Source organism: Drosophila takahashii, chromosome 3L (genome assembly GCF_030179915.1).
Source record: "Drosophila takahashii strain IR98-3 E-12201 chromosome 3L, DtakHiC1v2, whole genome shotgun sequence".
NCBI lineage: Eukaryota > Metazoa > Arthropoda > Insecta > Diptera > Drosophilidae > Drosophila > Drosophila takahashii.
Genome location: NC_091680.1, coordinates 18,867,296 through 18,884,759, shown reverse-complemented (window position 1 = coordinate 18,884,759; position 17,464 = coordinate 18,867,296). Strand labels below are relative to the sequence as shown.

The 17,464-nt window shown below is 41.4% G+C and overlaps 1 protein-coding gene across 1 annotated transcript in view; it reads right to left on the bottom strand.

The window, feature by feature from the left end:
• Dscam4 (Down syndrome cell adhesion molecule 4) overlaps positions 1-17,464 on the bottom strand; it is a 45,875-nt gene that overhangs the window by 19,629 nt on the left and 8,782 nt on the right. The window contains exons 3-8 of the mRNA XM_070215677.1: positions 11,601-11,737; positions 10,027-10,148; positions 9,884-9,942; positions 3,297-3,373; positions 2,881-3,070; positions 456-621 (exon numbers count right to left, since the gene is read on the bottom strand). Coding sequence (XP_070071778.1) covers positions 456-621; positions 2,881-3,070; positions 3,297-3,373; positions 9,884-9,942; positions 10,027-10,148; positions 11,601-11,737 — 751 coding nt within the window. The remainder of the gene's footprint in view (positions 1-455; positions 622-2,880; positions 3,071-3,296; positions 3,374-9,883; positions 9,943-10,026; positions 10,149-11,600; positions 11,738-17,464) is intronic.

Sequence of the window (17,464 nt, the reverse complement as noted above, 5' to 3'; positions counted from 1 at the left end):
AAAGCCGACCTCCCTTGCTCCCATGAGAATCGCAGAGAGAGGCGCTCTGCCGGATTCGGCCTAACCCCGAATTCGACCCACACAGCGCCGCCCGGAGGTTATTCCCTTGCCGCCGAGCGTCCCACATTTTGACAATTTGGCTGACATTTTTATTATGATTTTTTCTGACATCGCGGGGCCTCAAATTTTTTCGCTTTTCGGTTCGTTTCGCCTGGTTTTTTGTGTGTTGTATTTGCCAAGAGCGTTAAATATTTCATATTGCCATAAAGTGCGCGCCAACTGCGGCTGCGGGTTGGATACCGCCGAACCCACTGAGAGCGGCAGCTGTGTGTCCTGTGTCCTGTCTCGATGTCCCGTGTCCTGTGACACGGCCACGTGTTCCAAGTGCTCCTGCTGTTCTTGCTGTTTTTTGTTTTTTTGGACGTTTTTCAATGTGGTTGTTGTGTTTTACTCACCGATACGTTGGCACCGGATGTCCTTGAGCTATGCACGGCAACGTTGTTTGGCCATTAAGGACAACATGCCGCATCGAATGCTTCTCCACGTTGATGCGCGGCTGTACCATGCCCTTGGGCTCTGTTACAATAATGCGGCCGGGATATGTGGAAATTTGTATTTCACCTGGGGATGGGAAAAAAGCAGGGAGAAAACGTTGAAAAATATGCGAGAAAAAAAATGGCTCAAGTGATGCCAGCTGACAGTGGCCCCGGCGGCATTTACTTAGATTTAAAGCGCTCCCAATTTATGGCATGTCCTGCGGTCCCCCGTGCCAGGATATCCAACATATATTTTAATTAATTGAAAGTAAATGAAAGCAATCAACTTGATTGCTAGCAGCACCTGGCTGGCTCTTATTTTTGTGCTTTTTTATGGCTGAAAAAGAGAGAGAACCTTTATTACAGCTGCCGACAGGACACGCACAGCTCCTAAATCAGGGGGAAAAAGGCATGGAAACCCATAACGAAGTTTGGAGATATCGGCTAGGCTGCATAATATACACAGCCTAACTCGATTCTGCATCTTCATTACGGTGGCCATTGTTTGGATCCTAAATATATACAGGCTCCATTGTTCGGCTCTGTCCCTGTCCCATTGTGTGCGTCGAGTTATTGTGCCAAATAAATGGATTTTTGGTTTAAATTGTAATTACGTGAGCCGGGGCCGAAACCCGTTGCCAGGTACAAGGATCTCTAATGCAGCAGGCGGCGTGCTTGATAAATGAATTACTCATGAATGGTGCACACATCCTCCATCCTCCACTCATGTTACACTTTTAATGAGTGCCACTCGGGCGGGTTTTAGTGGTTGCCAAAAGCAGGGGATGGAGTCCTAAATTGGCATTGTTTCGCCCGCACACATTGCATTACGGCCAACTAATATGCAGCTCATAATTTTCGCTTTTGGCCAAAGCTCGAGCGCAACTTGCGGTTTTTGCGGCTCGATTCAATTTGATTAATTAAGCAAATAGCTGGCTGGATGGCTAGTTGGTAACCACAAATGACCCGAGGGCGGAGAAGCCATAAAATATAACAGGAATATAATGTAAATTCGGATTTCAAGATGCAAACACAGGGCGAACTGTAAATAAACCGGGCAAACAAAACGTACAATGCAACAAAATCACTCACATTCGTTCGCATAAAGAAAAGATTGAAAAATCGAAAAGAATAAAGGGGAAATAAGGGGAAAAAAGGTTGAAAGGAGTGAACTTTTATCGTATTGATTGATGATGTGAAATATGCGCACAAAGGCTAATAGAAATTCAGCTTAAGCGCATTTTCACACACAATAAACTTCAAATAAGGGAGAGAATTTATCTCGCAAGGATCTCACGTATTGACTGTCGACACACACCCAGAATCAGATGTAGGTATATATATATACATACGCTTGGAGGAGATTCCATTTTGGAGCACAACTCCCCAGAGCTCAATGCCCTTTGCCTGGCGATTGAATGTCACGCATCATAAATTATGCACAAAGCGACAAATTGACTTTGGCCAAAAGAGGACAAACTACTTCTTGTTTGCTGGGACTTAAGCCAGAAAAGACAGAAAAAGGAACAGGCCAATGTTTACTTTGTGAATTACATTTGCTGAGCATATCTTTCTGACAATAAAATGATTCGTCCTTAAAAGGAGCTGGAAAAAGATAAGTAAACTAATTATACAAATCTTAGATTGAAAGATAAGAGTATTATAGGACGAATTTATAAATATTTTTTAATAAAAGAATTAAAAAATAAACCAAACTTCTGGGGTGAACTTTTAATTACAAATACTTGTAAAATTGGTAGATACATTTTCTCATGTCTGCCTAACAATAATATTATTTTTCCTTGAAAGGAGTATGAAAAATATTACAAATTTTTTGTACCAAATATGTATTAAGTAAAAGAATTTAAGACCTGCGTTGAACAGGTCATTTAAAATATTTTTAAAATATATTTAATCCTGTGTTTTATCTATATTGACTATCAAAATAAAATAAGTCATAAAATACTTAAAAAAATTTAAAAAACCCTCAATGTTTTCGTTTATTTTGGCAATTAATCTCGGTAAATTTAAACAACCCATGGTCCATAAGAGGCTTAGGCTATATGAATGAAATATGCTGAATTTCCAGAATGCTGCCATATAAGAAAAAGCTGCTTAATTGTCGTGGCAAACACGGCACGCACACAACGCCCTTGCCAAACGCCCTTCATTGGTTATTTATTCAACTTAATTATAGCTGCCCCGCCCAAAGCCAAACAATCCGGACTGATCCGTAGTCCGAAAGTCCCGGAGTCCCTGGTTCCAAGTCCCGGACTCCGAACTCCGGAGCAACTCATGCATCGCTCAGCCGGACGATTAAGCTGGCAATGCGATTATCACGTACCTGTCAGTCTATTTACAGTGCGGCATGTGTAGCTTTTGTACGCATCATTGGGCCCCGCATTATTTATGTACAATTCGCCGTTCGATAGCACCGTGTACTTGCCGCCGATGTCCGTGTTCGGATACAGATGCATACCGGTGTCCTGCACCCAGGCGGTGACTATTACGAATTCCGACATGTAGCTGGGCACCTGTGATAATAAACAGTCGAGTTAAGAGGTGGGGTAAGCAAATTTGATGAGCATTTTGGAGGGGCGGTTTTGTGGGTATGAAATAAATGAGATTTGTGCGCTAAGTGAATTTTCGCGGTGTGGCCACTTTCGCTGGTTAGAAACCAGTTACTGGTTACTAGCCCAAAGGCGCTGACATTTTGCATGATGGATGTGGCTGCACCGCGAAAAAGCGGGGTACACTCACCTGACACTTCAGCACCGCCGTGTTGCCCGTCATCACGTATTCGTCGTGCACCTGCACCGCGTACTTCTGGTTGACGACTGTAACGAATTAAAAAGCATATTTTATGCAAATTGCTTTGGCTTTTCAGGCTAATGCCGCTGAGTGACTGAAATATTGCGCATACGCACCGTGGCCAGCATCTGTGGCCCGTTGAGTTCAAGAACAAACCGAAACAATTATGCCTGCCACCCCCTTTACCTCAGTTTGTTTTTATTAGCTAAAGGACCTCGCATTTGTGTGCTTTTTTCTGTGTGACTTTTAATTTTTAATGCGGCAGGTCCGCATAAAAAAAGGGATCCGCTTGGCTGCGACAGCCGAAATATGTGCCACATTAAGTTCAGTCATTCTCCGGTTCCCTTTCCCCTTTCCGACCCAAAAAACAAAAGGAAGAAGCCCGATTGCCCCAACATGTCCAACACATTGTGACACTTTACAAAAGTGTTGCCGTTTGTCAGCCAGACGAAGGTTGCTCCGTGGGCGAAAAGGGGGTGGCATGGCCGGGGGCGGGGGTGATAAGGCCGTTAAAAAATTGGATTTGGCAATTTGAGTTAAAGATTTTTTCACTCGCCGTGACCATGGCGCGAGCTCAGCGCGAAATTAAGAATGACAAGGATCCTAACGATGACAGAAGTGAGCTGGCACAGTGGTTGAAAGGGTGCCAAATACAAGAAAATTAAAAACTAAATTAAAAATTTAGTACTAATTTTAGTTTTATTTTTATTTTTATTTTAATCATAACCAATTTAGTAAATCTTTTAGATGCTATCCACATTTGTTCAATCAATTAATATTATGATTTTATATCACAAACATCAAGTGAAAAGGTTTTTCTACAAAATTATATTTAAATCTCGAAGTTACTGTTACACTGTTTAATACCAAAAGTTCAAGTAAGTTTAATTTAACTTCCGAAATCATTAATTTAAGAATAATTTTTTAGGATATTTTTGAAACCCAATAGGAATGAATTAATGAACGAATAGTTTAGTTTCTATGATAATTTTTTTTTGTGCACTTAATAAGTTTGACCATAAAGCCATAAGTTAAAAACTTTGTGTTTATAAATTCTTGGCTCATTTATCATTCGATTAGCCTAGTTATACCCGTTACTCGTAGAGTAAAAGGGTATACTAGATTCGTGCAAAAGTATGTAACAGCTAGAAGGAAGCGTTTCCGACCCCATAAAGTATATATATTCTTGATCAGGGTCACTAGCCGAGTCGATCTAGCCATGTCCGTCTGTCCGTCTGTCCGTCTGTCCGTCTGTATGAACGCTGAGATCTCAGAGACTACAAAAGCTAGAAGGTTGAGATTTCCCACACATATTCTTTGGCTTCCTACGCAGCGCAAGTTTATTTTAGCCGAGCGCCACGCCCCCTCTAACGCCCACAATCGCCCACTAACGATTTTAAAATGGGTCCTGCGCCCACATCTTTAAAGATTTCCAAGAAGTATAAATGCAATTTTGTTGTGTATATTTATACCTATCGAAATGTAGAAGACATTTTTCAAATCGGACCATTCATTAAAAAGTTATACGCTTTATAAATTGTCAACATATATCTATCTCCCTCGCACTCCCTTTAGCTGAGTTACGATTACACTATGCAGCATCAAAAATTAACCTTGATGAATGCTATATTTTTGGATTCGTTACGAATTCCCAAGTTAAACTGCGTTTTCCAAAGAGTTCCCCGACGCAAGGATTCTTAGCAAAAGGACCTCAAAGTTCGAAAAATGCTGAAATTGACCAACTTTCCGGAGCTCTCAGAGGCATCTGGATGCATGGCTTGGTTCGAAGTTAAAGTTTTTTAAAAGATACACCCTTTATCTTACAAACCCCATACATAAAATAATTTTAGGATTTTTTTTAAGGCAGAAATAAATTCCAAAAAACATAGTTAAAAAACTGAAAAACATACAGCTGCGGTCAAAATAGTAGCAGTGTTGCCGCCTTGTGTTTTTAAAAGTTTGATGTTGTAATTTTTTCTTATCCAATTAGTCTAATAGTAAAATTATAATCAATACAATATTACCAGGAAAAGATCAATTACAACAACAAACTTTTAAATACACAGGGCGGCAACACTACTACCATTTTGACCGCAGCTGTATACTTTTATGTTTTTTGACTATGTTTTCTAAAATTTGTTTTCTGCCTTAAAAAAAATCTTAAAAATTTTTTAAGTATGGGGTTTAAAAGATAAAGGGTGTATATTTTAAAAAACTTTAACATCGAATCAAACCATGCATCCATTTGCCTCTGAGAGCTCCGCAAAGTTGGCCAATTTCAGCATTTTTCGAACTTTGAGGTCCTTTTGTTAAGAATCCTTGCGTCGGGGAACTTTTTGGAAAACGCAGTTTAACTTGGGAATTCGTAACGAATCCAAAAATATAGCATCCATCGAGGTAAATTTAAAAAGCACTAAAAATGCTGCACAGTGTTATTAGTCGGGACACCAACCCGACACAGCGTTCGCACTCCCTTTAGCTGAGTGACGGGTATTAGATAGTCGGGACACCAACCCGACTATAGCGTTCTCTCTTGTTTTCACTATTTATCTTTACTTTAAACCAACTACAATATTTTTATAAATATTTCACGTTATCTCTACCTTTTAAACCACTGTGCAATGCGACTGCCCTAATGCTTTGCATTTCGGTTAAAAGCTTGGCCCAGGTCTAGTTGCTGCTGGCAGTTGGCAAATTAATTAAGACGGACAAAGGCAATTGCCAACTGGCGTGCGTAAAGTGCGTTCCAGTGTTGGCCCTCATCGGGGACTCCCTTTTCACCCCCTCTCCCACTTCCACCCCCCCTTGGAGGGCTAATCGTAAATAGATTAGGTGAATGCCCAGCGGCATCCCCTATGCAAAGCGAGAGCCGAAAAGCGAAACTTGTCCCAACTGAAACCAAACTGAAACCGCTACCAAATGCTCCTCACGCTTGGCTTTTTCTGGTTCGGCGCTTGTTTGCCAACTTTAATATGCTAAAATTGGATAAAAGTTTAATTTGAAAAGTTGTTGTTATTGTTTGCTATGTTGCTGTTGTTGTTGTTGTTGTGGTTGCCGGTTCTATAACAGTGACTGAAAAAACTTTGTGACATCATTTTATTATAATTCCTCTGGCCGCCCTGTGTAGTTTAGTACAATTTTGTTTTTGTATCTTCATTATTTGTATTGCCAGACTCCCGAACAACCGCCCAATTTTTTGTGCACTTCCGTTCTTTTCTTCTTATTTTATTTGTGCGCTGTGGGGTTTTCTCTTTTCTATTTTCTATTTTCAGCAGCGGCAAAAGTTTTTTCGCCTTTCATGTTGCATTTTGCATGAAAATTTCGCAACTGAAGGACAGGGGTGCCCAACAATGTTGTCTGAGGGGGTGGGGGTTGCCAAAATAAGGGGAGGGGAGGGGCATCCAGGACAGGAACAGGACAGCTGGGCAGGAAAGTAAGTATGAAAGCTAAGTTTATAGTCGCCGCACAAAGTAAGTGCAAAAAGAGAGCGGGCGACATTCGCTGCACTCGGATTTTATGCGGAAATTCATTTCCGTTTTGTTTTGTGTGTGGCAAAGTTTTCCTTTTGCGGGGGGGGGGGGGGGGGGGGGGGAAGGAGGATTGGGTGTGGGAAATTTATGTTTATAATGTGCGTGCCGGAAAGATGCTTTTGGTATGCCAGTCTTCGCTGATTTGCAGTTATTGTGCGGATTTCTCCCATCCCCGGAATGTTTTGTCACTTCGAATATTAAATTATCGTTTGATGTGGCTCTGATTGCAAATATGGATCGCAATGCTATCAAGCATGCACTGGGGAAAACGGCGAGAACATAGATGAATTTGTATGTAAAGTTTATTTATAAAATGTTATACATTTTTACTAAAAACCCTCCTTCAACGTCCACAAAAATAAATGTAATATTACAAAAAAACGTATATTTCAAATGTCTAGTGTCTAATGTGCTGTGACAGTAAATAATACTTTCTCATATGACAGCTAATTAGATACCTAATAATATCCATAATTCGTTTTTTCATATTTCATGATTTAATGACAGGATATAAAATTAAATTCTGATTTTCAGGCTGTTTGATTTTTTTTGTAAGCTTACATTACACAGGTAAATGAGAAGTTTTATATGCAAAACTCTCTGAACTCCGTATCCTGTTGCCAGCTAAAAAGGGGAATTAGAAGGGAACTTCGGTGGAGCATCCTCAACAATGTGCATTCAACTAATTAGAAACAAATTACGCAGGTTTCATACACAAGCAGCCAGCGGCAGTCGAGCAAACTTTGCCAGCTCAATCACAAACTTTGCACAGAATCTTGCAAGGATGTGCCAAGGACTTTTCTATACCTAAGCACATAGAATAGGTAGAAATGCACACATACCTATGCATGGTCGTCTATCTAAGGGGTGCCTCTCTCTGTGTGCTTTGTTTGATGAAATGCAAAAGTGCAGGAAAAGTCAGCGCTGAAAAGTCGTGGCTGCGGCAACTTTGTGGCTCCCAGCATCATTCATCACTGTCAGCAGAAGTTCTGCACCGAAAAGGAGGAAAGCAGCGGAGGGGGGAGGAAGGGGATGTCCTGTGGCCTGACAAAACCAAATGCCAGCAATTGCGTTTAAGCTTGACTTGAATATATATGGGGGGAATTTGTCAAGGGTTTTTGCTGCAAAGTTGCGCTAATTACGCGCACTTAGCCAAGTCCAAGTCCCTCCAACTTCTGGGTTCTGGGTTCTGGGTTCTCTGGTTCTCTGGTTCTCTGGTTCTCCAAGTTCTCCCAACTCAAGACCCCGCATCAAACTAAGCGCTGCCAATTAAAGACGGCGACTCCAAGCAAAATGCTCACATTAGCAACAGAATTACTGGCCAGCAGAGATCGCAGATTCTGCGAGAACTTTTGCAAATTAGGCAAAACGTTTTGCGCCAAATCTACGCGCTGTCAAATTGTTCAAGCGGAAAGCTCTCGCCACGAATTTTTCGGGGGGAAAAAACAATTTCTGGCGCACATAAAAACCAAGCGGAAACAAAGAGGAAGGGAAAGGAGAGGAGAAGTGAAGGACCGAGGCCCAAAAACCCAGGGAGACCGCAAATAAAATAAGCCAGCGGACATGGCGTATACGTAACGTTGAGTTAGCTGCTGAAAAATGGCCGCCGGACGTCGGAACTTTGCATGGACAAAAGGCTACGCATGGCATAGTATCTGGTGCATATGTATGTACTACACACATATATATGTAAACGCGTGGGTTCCGACTCTATCTTAGATTTTTGCGGTTGCGACTTTGTGCCATTTGTTTCGCTTTGAACTGACTTCCCGTGGTCTCTACGTTTTCCCCCTGCCGTCTGTTAATTAAACGCCAGTCCAAAACTCAAGTGGACCCTTTGAGGATTAGCCTTTGGTCTCTCTGGCCAAGCCCGAAACCCACTTATATGGCATATCTTTTATGGTCATTGCTAATTGTTGTCCCCCAGCGCCGTTCCTCAGTTTTATGTCTTTGGTCTTTCTGGACAAGTGGAAGTGCCCAATGAGCCGCAAAATCTATGCGACATGTGATGGCAATCAAAATGATTGCCTCGCAGCCCGACGATGGCCGAGTTTCGGTTCATTAATGCAGTTTAGCCAAGAATGAGAAAGTTTTTCGAGGCAGTTAGACGATTGCTTTTGGGAATATTCTGCCCTAGCGGTCGAAATATTAAAAGTGATAGTATTTCAGATGACTATGGAATGCTCTTTTTAATAACTACTTAATCTCTTGATATTAAACCAATTTAAATAGTTTTTAATATGTTAATATATTTAATTAAAAATTTAATATATTTTCATAGCAAAATTTTAAGTATTTAGTGCATTTAAGAGTTTATGCTTAAAGTTATTTACGTGCGATTTAAAGTCGCTAAGAAATATGTTTTAATATGTTTAATGGTCCTAAATAATTATTATTTAAGATATCAGGAGTAATATGTAAATTTTTTTAAGTACTTGGTTATATTTTAGTCCAATTGTTCTTATTAAAATTTCCTGGATAGAGTTAGGAACCTTATGTGTAATCCTGAGTATCCCATTATCAAAAGGGTATCCTCTCCGCAGTCAATTCTCACACACTGAGGCGCCAAATTAGCGCGGAGCATACTATTTTTTTCCGCTCGGCTTGGATGGAATTTGGGAGGAAAGTGGGAGGGATTCAGGGGATAAATGAGTGGTGGTGGAAAGGGGAGGGCTATGGCGCCGGGCCGACAGCATTTGCCGGCAGCAATAGTAATTAAAACTTGCGTTGCCTGCTTTTAGGCTTCAGCTGGTCGGAATTGGGAGGGAGATGGAGATTCGAATCGGGATTGGGAGTTAAGCGACCCCGGGCAGCGCGAAAAACTTTCCAATTAGGCCAAAGTTTTCGACTACCACAACAACAAAAACGACAGCGCCGAAAGCCAAACTCACTTCGTCAGCACAAATCAACTCGGTGGCTATAAATTCCCAATGTTTTCTGTGTTTTTTTTTCTCGCGCGCGCTGGTTGTGTTTTACGTAAATTAATTAAAATTTATTTCGACTTACCGCCGCGCACATGAACCTCCCGGCTGAGCACAGTGCCCACCAAATTGCGCAGTTTGCATCTGCCGGTTTAAAGGACAAAGGATTAACAATCAATCTGCGGTGGGGTTGGGGGGTTACGGGTGGAAAGGCGGCGGAAACCTCACCTGTAGACTGTGGCATGCACCTCGTGGCGGTACTTCTCGGCCGTAAAGGGATAGAACATCATGCTGCCGTTGGAGAGCTGGAACACCATGTCCTGCTGAGGCGGGATGGGGGTCCATTCCACCTGGGTGAAGGAAACGTAAGAATTGTAAGAAGGTCACTAAGAAAAACTTCTTATGAAATGATATTTATGGAATTTTTAAGGCATTTAAATATATACAAAATATTAATAAATTGAAGTCAAACGAGGACGGAAGCTAACTTCGGCAAGCCGAAGTTTTAATACCCTTGCAGATTTCACTAATGAAAACTTGACTAAAATAGCAACATGAATTAATAAACAGCAAAATATTCTATAATTGAAAAAAATAAAAATTTTAAATTTTTCACCCTATTGTTCCTATGGGAGCTATATGATATAGACGTCCGATCGGCACGCGCTTTTACCCTGATCAAGGTACGCACAAAAAATACGATTTGGAAAGTTTCATGGGAATAGCTTTTATTTTGCGCGAAATATCCTGAAAAACGTCAAATTTTGACCGATTTCACCCTATTGTTCCTATGGGAGCTATAAGATATAGACGTCCGATCGACACGCGCTTTTACCCTGATCAAGGTATGCGTAAAAGAATAAGATTCATGTTAAAAGCCCTTACACTGAGCGAAATATCTTTATTTTGTGAAACCTATATCCGATTGTTCCTATGGGAGCTATAGGATATAGACGTCCGATCGGGTCGGCTTTCAAACTTGATCTGCGTACACATGTTTTAGGACGACTGTGAAAGTTTCAAGGCGCTAGCTTTTAAACTGAGCTCGCAAACGGTATTGAAACAGACGGACAGACGGACAGACGGACAGACGGACAGACGGACAGACGGACAGACGGACAGACGGACATGGCTATATCGACTCCCCTATCGATCCTGATCAAGAATATATATACTTTATGGGGCCGGAAACGTCTCCTTCACTGCGTTACAAACTTCTGACCAAAATTATAATACCCTCTGCAAGGGTATAATAACTAAGTATTTGGAAAGGTTAAAAAAGAATATAAGGGGGTGCCACAGAAATATGTACGTTTTTTGAATATATTGGAAATATGTGTCTAAAAGTATGCAGTTAATAATGGATAATCGTATTCCTGTATGAAATCCAGTGCTTTTTTTGTAAAAAATATATTGGAGCATACCTTTAGACACCTATTTTGACATCATGACTGTTTTTTGGCTACCCCAATAAATTATTTCTTAACATGCTTTAAAAAGCAAGAAAAATTAAAAATATCTGTGTGGGTTATTAAAAAGTAAAAATTCTAAATTTAACATTTTGTATAACAAAATAAAATATTAAGTAAATGTTTTAAATTAAAATTTTGTTAAGTGTTGCCGGCCGCGTTTAGCATTTGTTTGTTGGCCAGTCAATTAACTTGGGAACGAGCGGAGCCAAATGCCGCACAGCCATGCATAATTAAACAGCAATATTAAATGGCAGCGAGGAAAGTGGGGTAAGGAAAGTGAGGAAAGTAGGGAAAGTAAGGAAAGGAGCCAAGTTGGCAGGAAGTTCTCACCTCCGGCGGGGGACTGCCATCGCCCGAGCATTCTATGAGTCCGCCCGAATTGTTGGAGAACTCGACGCGATGCGGTGGCTCATGGAGAAAAATCGGTCCCTGCAGATCCAGTCCATTTACAATGTGGCTGGTCTCGGCTGCAAAAGAGAAGACGAAGTGAAATGAGTGCGATTTTCGGCGAAAATTCGGTAAATTTAAAATTTTAATTAAATGGAGGCGGAACTCTGAGTGTGTTGGCCAAAGTTAATTTCAATTTTTGTTAGACCAGCCAACTTTTTAGCCCCCTAAGCCCCCCGTCCCCCCAGAAAAATTAAGTAGCAAGCATGCCAGCGGCTTTTGGCTTTTCCCCGACTATATTCCGCTCGAGTGGGCGTAGAGGCGTGGCAACTGGGGGCTTGGCCTAAATTTTAATGAGGCGTCGTGAGTGCCGTTGGCCCGCAACAAAGGATGCTGCCGCTGCGGAGACAATTGCCTTTTACCTGCCGGCCATTGTTGCGGTCGACGGCCACAAAAGCCCGCCTCTAATTGCTTCACCAGGCGCTGAGCATTGCATAATTTCGGCCATGCTTTAAAATTGCTTTTGATGCGGCTTTTATGTCTTATTTATTATTCATTCAGAGACACCAGGAAGGACCAGGAGCACCTGGAGGACCAGGACAAGTTAAGGCGTTGTCTCCGCTGTCCAGAAAATAACCAGAAATTCATGTGCACCGACTGAGCTGACTATGACACATGAATAATTTAGAGAAAGGACTTTCGCCCTCTTCTTTTACACTCGGAAATCGTCTTGGAATTGATGAATTACCAAAAGAAAATGGCTACTTTTATTATAAACCCAGACTATAAATATATTTTCAAAGTGTATTGGTTTCGCCCTTAGCACGGAAAAGCTGATACATAAATCTCAAGTGAAAAATGTGTATAAAAGCTGAGATTAGATAATTTACTTTAGATAACAGTTTAATGCATTTCGATTGATTAGAAAAATTGTAATAACTATATTAGACATTTTTAAGTTTAAAAATATTTTTAATTATTACATGAATGTTTTTCAGATTACTTGTCTATTTTCTAATTTTCTGGAAAGTATCAAAAAGTTATTGTATATTTGTAGTGTTTCTTAATTATAAGTTTGTACTGCAAAATATTCAACTTTTATTTTTTAATAATTTGTTTAACTACAAAAATATTATTATGTTTTTTCCACATTATTAACTTGTATTCTTAGCTTTTTTAATCTTAATAGCACTTTCCCTTCAACCGATAATGACTAAATACTTTTTTCCCGAGTGCATTGGTTTTGTGGCGAATGTTGGTCTTCCCGGAGATCTTTCTATCACTTGGCTGTCACTTCAAGAATCCCTTTTTGGCAGTTGGCCCGAGTCGAGTCGAGTCGCCTGGCCACAGGACTTGGCAGGACTCGGCTCCTTGTGGCACTTTCAACAACAGCAGCCGCAAAGTATGCAACACTAAATTTGTAAGCAATTTTCAACCCCAGCAACGTCGCCGCAGTCGCAACTCGAGCAATAATATGAAAAATTGTTTTGTCAAAAAGGCATTAGGCGGCAGATAACGACGGCCGAGCTTCTCCTGGCCGACAGGCCCCAAAGTGTAGCAAAGTTTGTGCCACTTTCGTTGCGGCTCCCCCGCTTTCCCCTCGCTTTCCCAGTCGTCCTGGTTTTCCTTCGCCTGGCAACACGCTGTCAACTGCAATGCCCAAAGGAAATGCGCCGCAAAAGGATGCTGGAAAAGGAAAAAAAAATAGGGCTGGGAAAAGAAAAGCAAAATGTTTGCGGAAAGTAAAAAGTGTTTGACGCAAGTTGCAGCGGTTGCCACATGACGACGGGGGAGCGCATTAAATTTGCAGTTTTAGTTTTTAAGTCACTTAAGATAAAGTTTCGCCCCGGCAAACTTTACTCCGCCAGACACGGTCTAATGAAAATTTAATTATCCATCCGAAGAGCGGGGCTTTTCTTTTTTCTTCTATCCATTTTCTTCTATCAGCTTAATTGCAGAAGGTGTGTGTGTGTGGATTCCCCGAAGCTGATTGAGATTTGCAGGTAGGATTTCAATTAAAACTTTGTCTTAGGCCCGGGACAAGTTGAGGCTAATTAGAGCACTTTGCCGGGCGCAAAACTGTCATCGAAGTGTCCCACATTTCACTGGCTGGACTATGGCCGTCTCTATATGAGGAGGGTCTCTATATCTCGAGACTCAGAAACACTCGACTCGATTTGTCAGCCGCCGTCAATCAAGGAAGCTGCCTGGGAAGCGGGGCTTATTAATGTAAGTGCCGCGCACATTTCCCCCGGCTAAAATCAATTACGGGCGAGGAATTGTGGAGAATGGAAAACTAAATGGAACTAGCAGTGCCAGCGGCAGCCTGCATCATTATCACGGATCATTAAAAATTGCCGTGAAGCTGAGCTGCAAAAAGGAAATGACTGAGATGGAAAACGGGCGAGGAAAAGCTGGAAAACAGAGCAAAGCAGAGCAGAAAGGAAAGCAGAGGAGGACCGCTGCTGACAGCCGAGCAGGCAAAATGCAAATGAGCAGCAGCGGCAAAAGATTCAACTCAAACTCGACGGCGACTACTCAGCTCCAAGATGCACAGAGAGAAATACATCTAGTGAAAATATATCTAAAGTATGTAGTATTTTTGTAATATAAGGTAATCCGAAGTAAAACCATTTACCTTTTATAGACTTTTCTGAGATATTGGAAGTCCTAAAAAGTATGATATCACACAAAAAAAAACACGACGGGATCTAATCAATATGCGCATGGTAAATTCTAATTTTGTGGATTTTATTTCGAACATATCGAGTCAAAATTAATACCCCATAATATCAAATCGATCATCCTTTCATAACAAATTTTTTTTTAGGGTTTTTTAAGTGTATTCCTGCTTAATTAAGAAGAAAATCCAAGGGATGCGGAAAACAGAAAAGCAACCCATGGAATGGCGATTTTAATTCACATCTTTCGCCGGGACAAAGCGAGCGGAAAAATCTTTTTGAAAAGTGTCTGCAAATAATAATGAAGTTGCCAGTCGCCAGTTGCCAGTTTCCAGTTGCCAGCTTCAAAGCGCACACTAAATCAGAAAAACTTTTCCCGCACGCCATTTAAATGAAAACGCAATTTCGCGACGGAGAAGAAGAAAATCGCTGAACAACAAGAGCAGTAACATTAAAGCTGATTTGCATATGCCGTGAGAGAAGGGGACTTGTCTTTGCCGACTCTATATCTACGAATATCTGTCTTCTGAGGAGGGGACAGCAGCACTGTTTGTTTGGCGGCAGGGGAAATGGCTTGGCAAACACAAGTGCACAAGAATACACAGTTGAGCTACCATTTTCACTTTCACAATACTGCTGGGAAATATTTGTAAGATTTCCAAGGAGCTTGGCGGATTATTGAGAAACACTTAAGGTAAGCTTTTAAAAAATTATCTTACTTCAGAATTTATAACAATTGTTTGTAGGTTGAAAGTCCCTTCCATGAAAAGAAATATTTAAATAATATAAAATTGTATAATAAATAATAATATTTCAGTATTAAAACTAAAGAATTATTTCTTCTCTTAACAATTTATTATAAGACATAGATTTCAAAACCTCTAAACAAGTTAAGATTGAGAACACGGCCTGCGCCACAGGAAAATCGTATTCAGGCAGCCGAAAAGTAGGCATCGTTTAATATTTAAAGTAGCACACGGCTCAGGGAAACGGGTCGGATGAGTGATGGAGCGGATGGGCGGATGTTTCTGGGGATTCTGGCTGCTCCGCTCGGGGCTTTCAGGAGGTGGCCCTCAAGTGCACGCATTTTTCTGCTTAAAAGCCCCGACTAATGCGATGTCGAAGCGAAATCTTCATCTGTCTGGGTGCGCAACAAAGCGGAATCCTCCACGGATGTGTTTCTGTGTGTGTGAGTGCCAGGAACCAGGACCTGAGTGTAAAGTGTATTTGCTTAGGTCAGGGCACGTAGGGCTTCCTGCTCCAACTTGACTTGCTTTGACTAAACAAGCTGAAAAACAGGAAAATTGCTCAAATTGAAAGCTGGGAATGTTTTAAGCCCCCGAACGTAGAATCGTTGATATCTGGGCACGGCAATCTCATTATCCGAACGAGAATTTACCCTGCATTTTGCCAAGTAGCAGAGGCTGCATTTGCATTTTTGTGAGAAAAAATAATTAAGCTGCGTTGTATGAAGAGTCTGAGGATTTTCCATCCGGCTTTTGTGTGCCCGCAACACTTCCTTGACGAGCCCTTCATTCTTCAGGGTTTTTTGTTGTGCTGCTGTGTTTCTCTTTCTCGAAAAGCCAAAGTTATCAGCAAAAGATCAACGACTGTTCCCCTCTCCAGTGTCCATATCTACGGCCATGTCCTCGTCATCGTCATCGTCCTTTTCCTGGCGCTTTGTATACCATCCATGGCTAAGCTGCGGGCTGATGTTGCTGCTGGTTGCGATGATGTTGCTGCTGCTGACTGTGACAGTAAAGGCCTTTCATTGCTTACTGCTTGTTGCTGCTGCTGCTTTTGCTGCTGCTTCCACTGATGATGAAGCTGATTATGCTCTGCATGCTTTGGACTTAAGCCCGGTCTCCTTCTTGGACAATGTTGCCAGGTCCTCACAAAAGCTCTCCGCCTGCCTTTGGCTCTGCTTCTTGGGGCTTGTTTTTGTTTCATAAAATAGCAGTCAGCAGTCAGGAGCCAGAAGCTGCATAATCTTGCTCCTCCTGCTGTGCTGCGATGTGACGAACTGCCAGGAGGGAACCCACCCCCCAAAAACCTACCCCACCCATGGCCCACTGCTTTCATGCGCTTAGCAAACGTGACATTCGAGGTCATTCACATTTCGAGGGCGTGTTGTTGAACTTGGTGCGAGGCGGGGGGATTGCAGCAGCAGCAGGCAGGAGCCATAGAAGCTATAGAAGCTACAGAGGCAGCAGCTCACAGGAGCGGACTTTGCGGGAAGTCAGCCATCTGGGCGGGGTGTCTTAGCCAAAGCCAGGGGATTCTGGCCAGGCTTTCTTCTTTGTGCCAAGTAGAGCTCCTCCCACCCGCCACGGACCATTCCGCACCTGACTATTCAAGGCTGCAGAGAGCAAAAAATAAATGGTTTAAATAAAAAAATCGAGTTATAAGATAGCATATATCTGATTGTCTGAAAAAGAGTATTTTTAACATCCTTAATTTTTAACTTTTAAAATAACTTGGTCAAAATACAAATATTTTTACAAAAATTAAATTTTGTTGTTGTTGCTTAAATTGAAATCTAATTTTGAATTTTTGAAAACAATTTATTTTTAATTAGATATCGCAGGGTATCGAACTTTTAGATTTAGGTTTTGCTTATAATTCGATCCCACGCTTGTTATAATATTCTCAATCCATAAGCATGAAAATTATTATTATTTTTGGACAACCCATTTTATACCTTATTTAAACTAAGTGATAAAGACATTTAAAAGTATTTTAGCTCATCTTTCATGATATTATATTCAATAATAATATCTATAAGCTCTTTTATAAAAATTTAATTAAAATGAGGTGAAAATATCTCCAGTTTCATCGTTAATAGAAAGTTCACTCTCTTTTCTCTGAGTGCCGCACTGTCGGGTGAAATTTTCTTTCACTCCGCTAGTTGTGCATTTGTTAAGCTGGGGTTAGTCGCTCCTGTCCGCAGCCTTCCTCCGGAGTTGCAGTTGCCCTGGCTGCCGACGTATTCGGTTGCTAAATGCCGTGACACATTAGACAATGAGGATCTCTAATTATGGCTCGAAAACTGCAATTAACATTTGATCCAGCCTGTTTCCCGCGTGTGAGTGTGTGTGTGGGGGGGAAGGACTCTTTTGTGTGTGG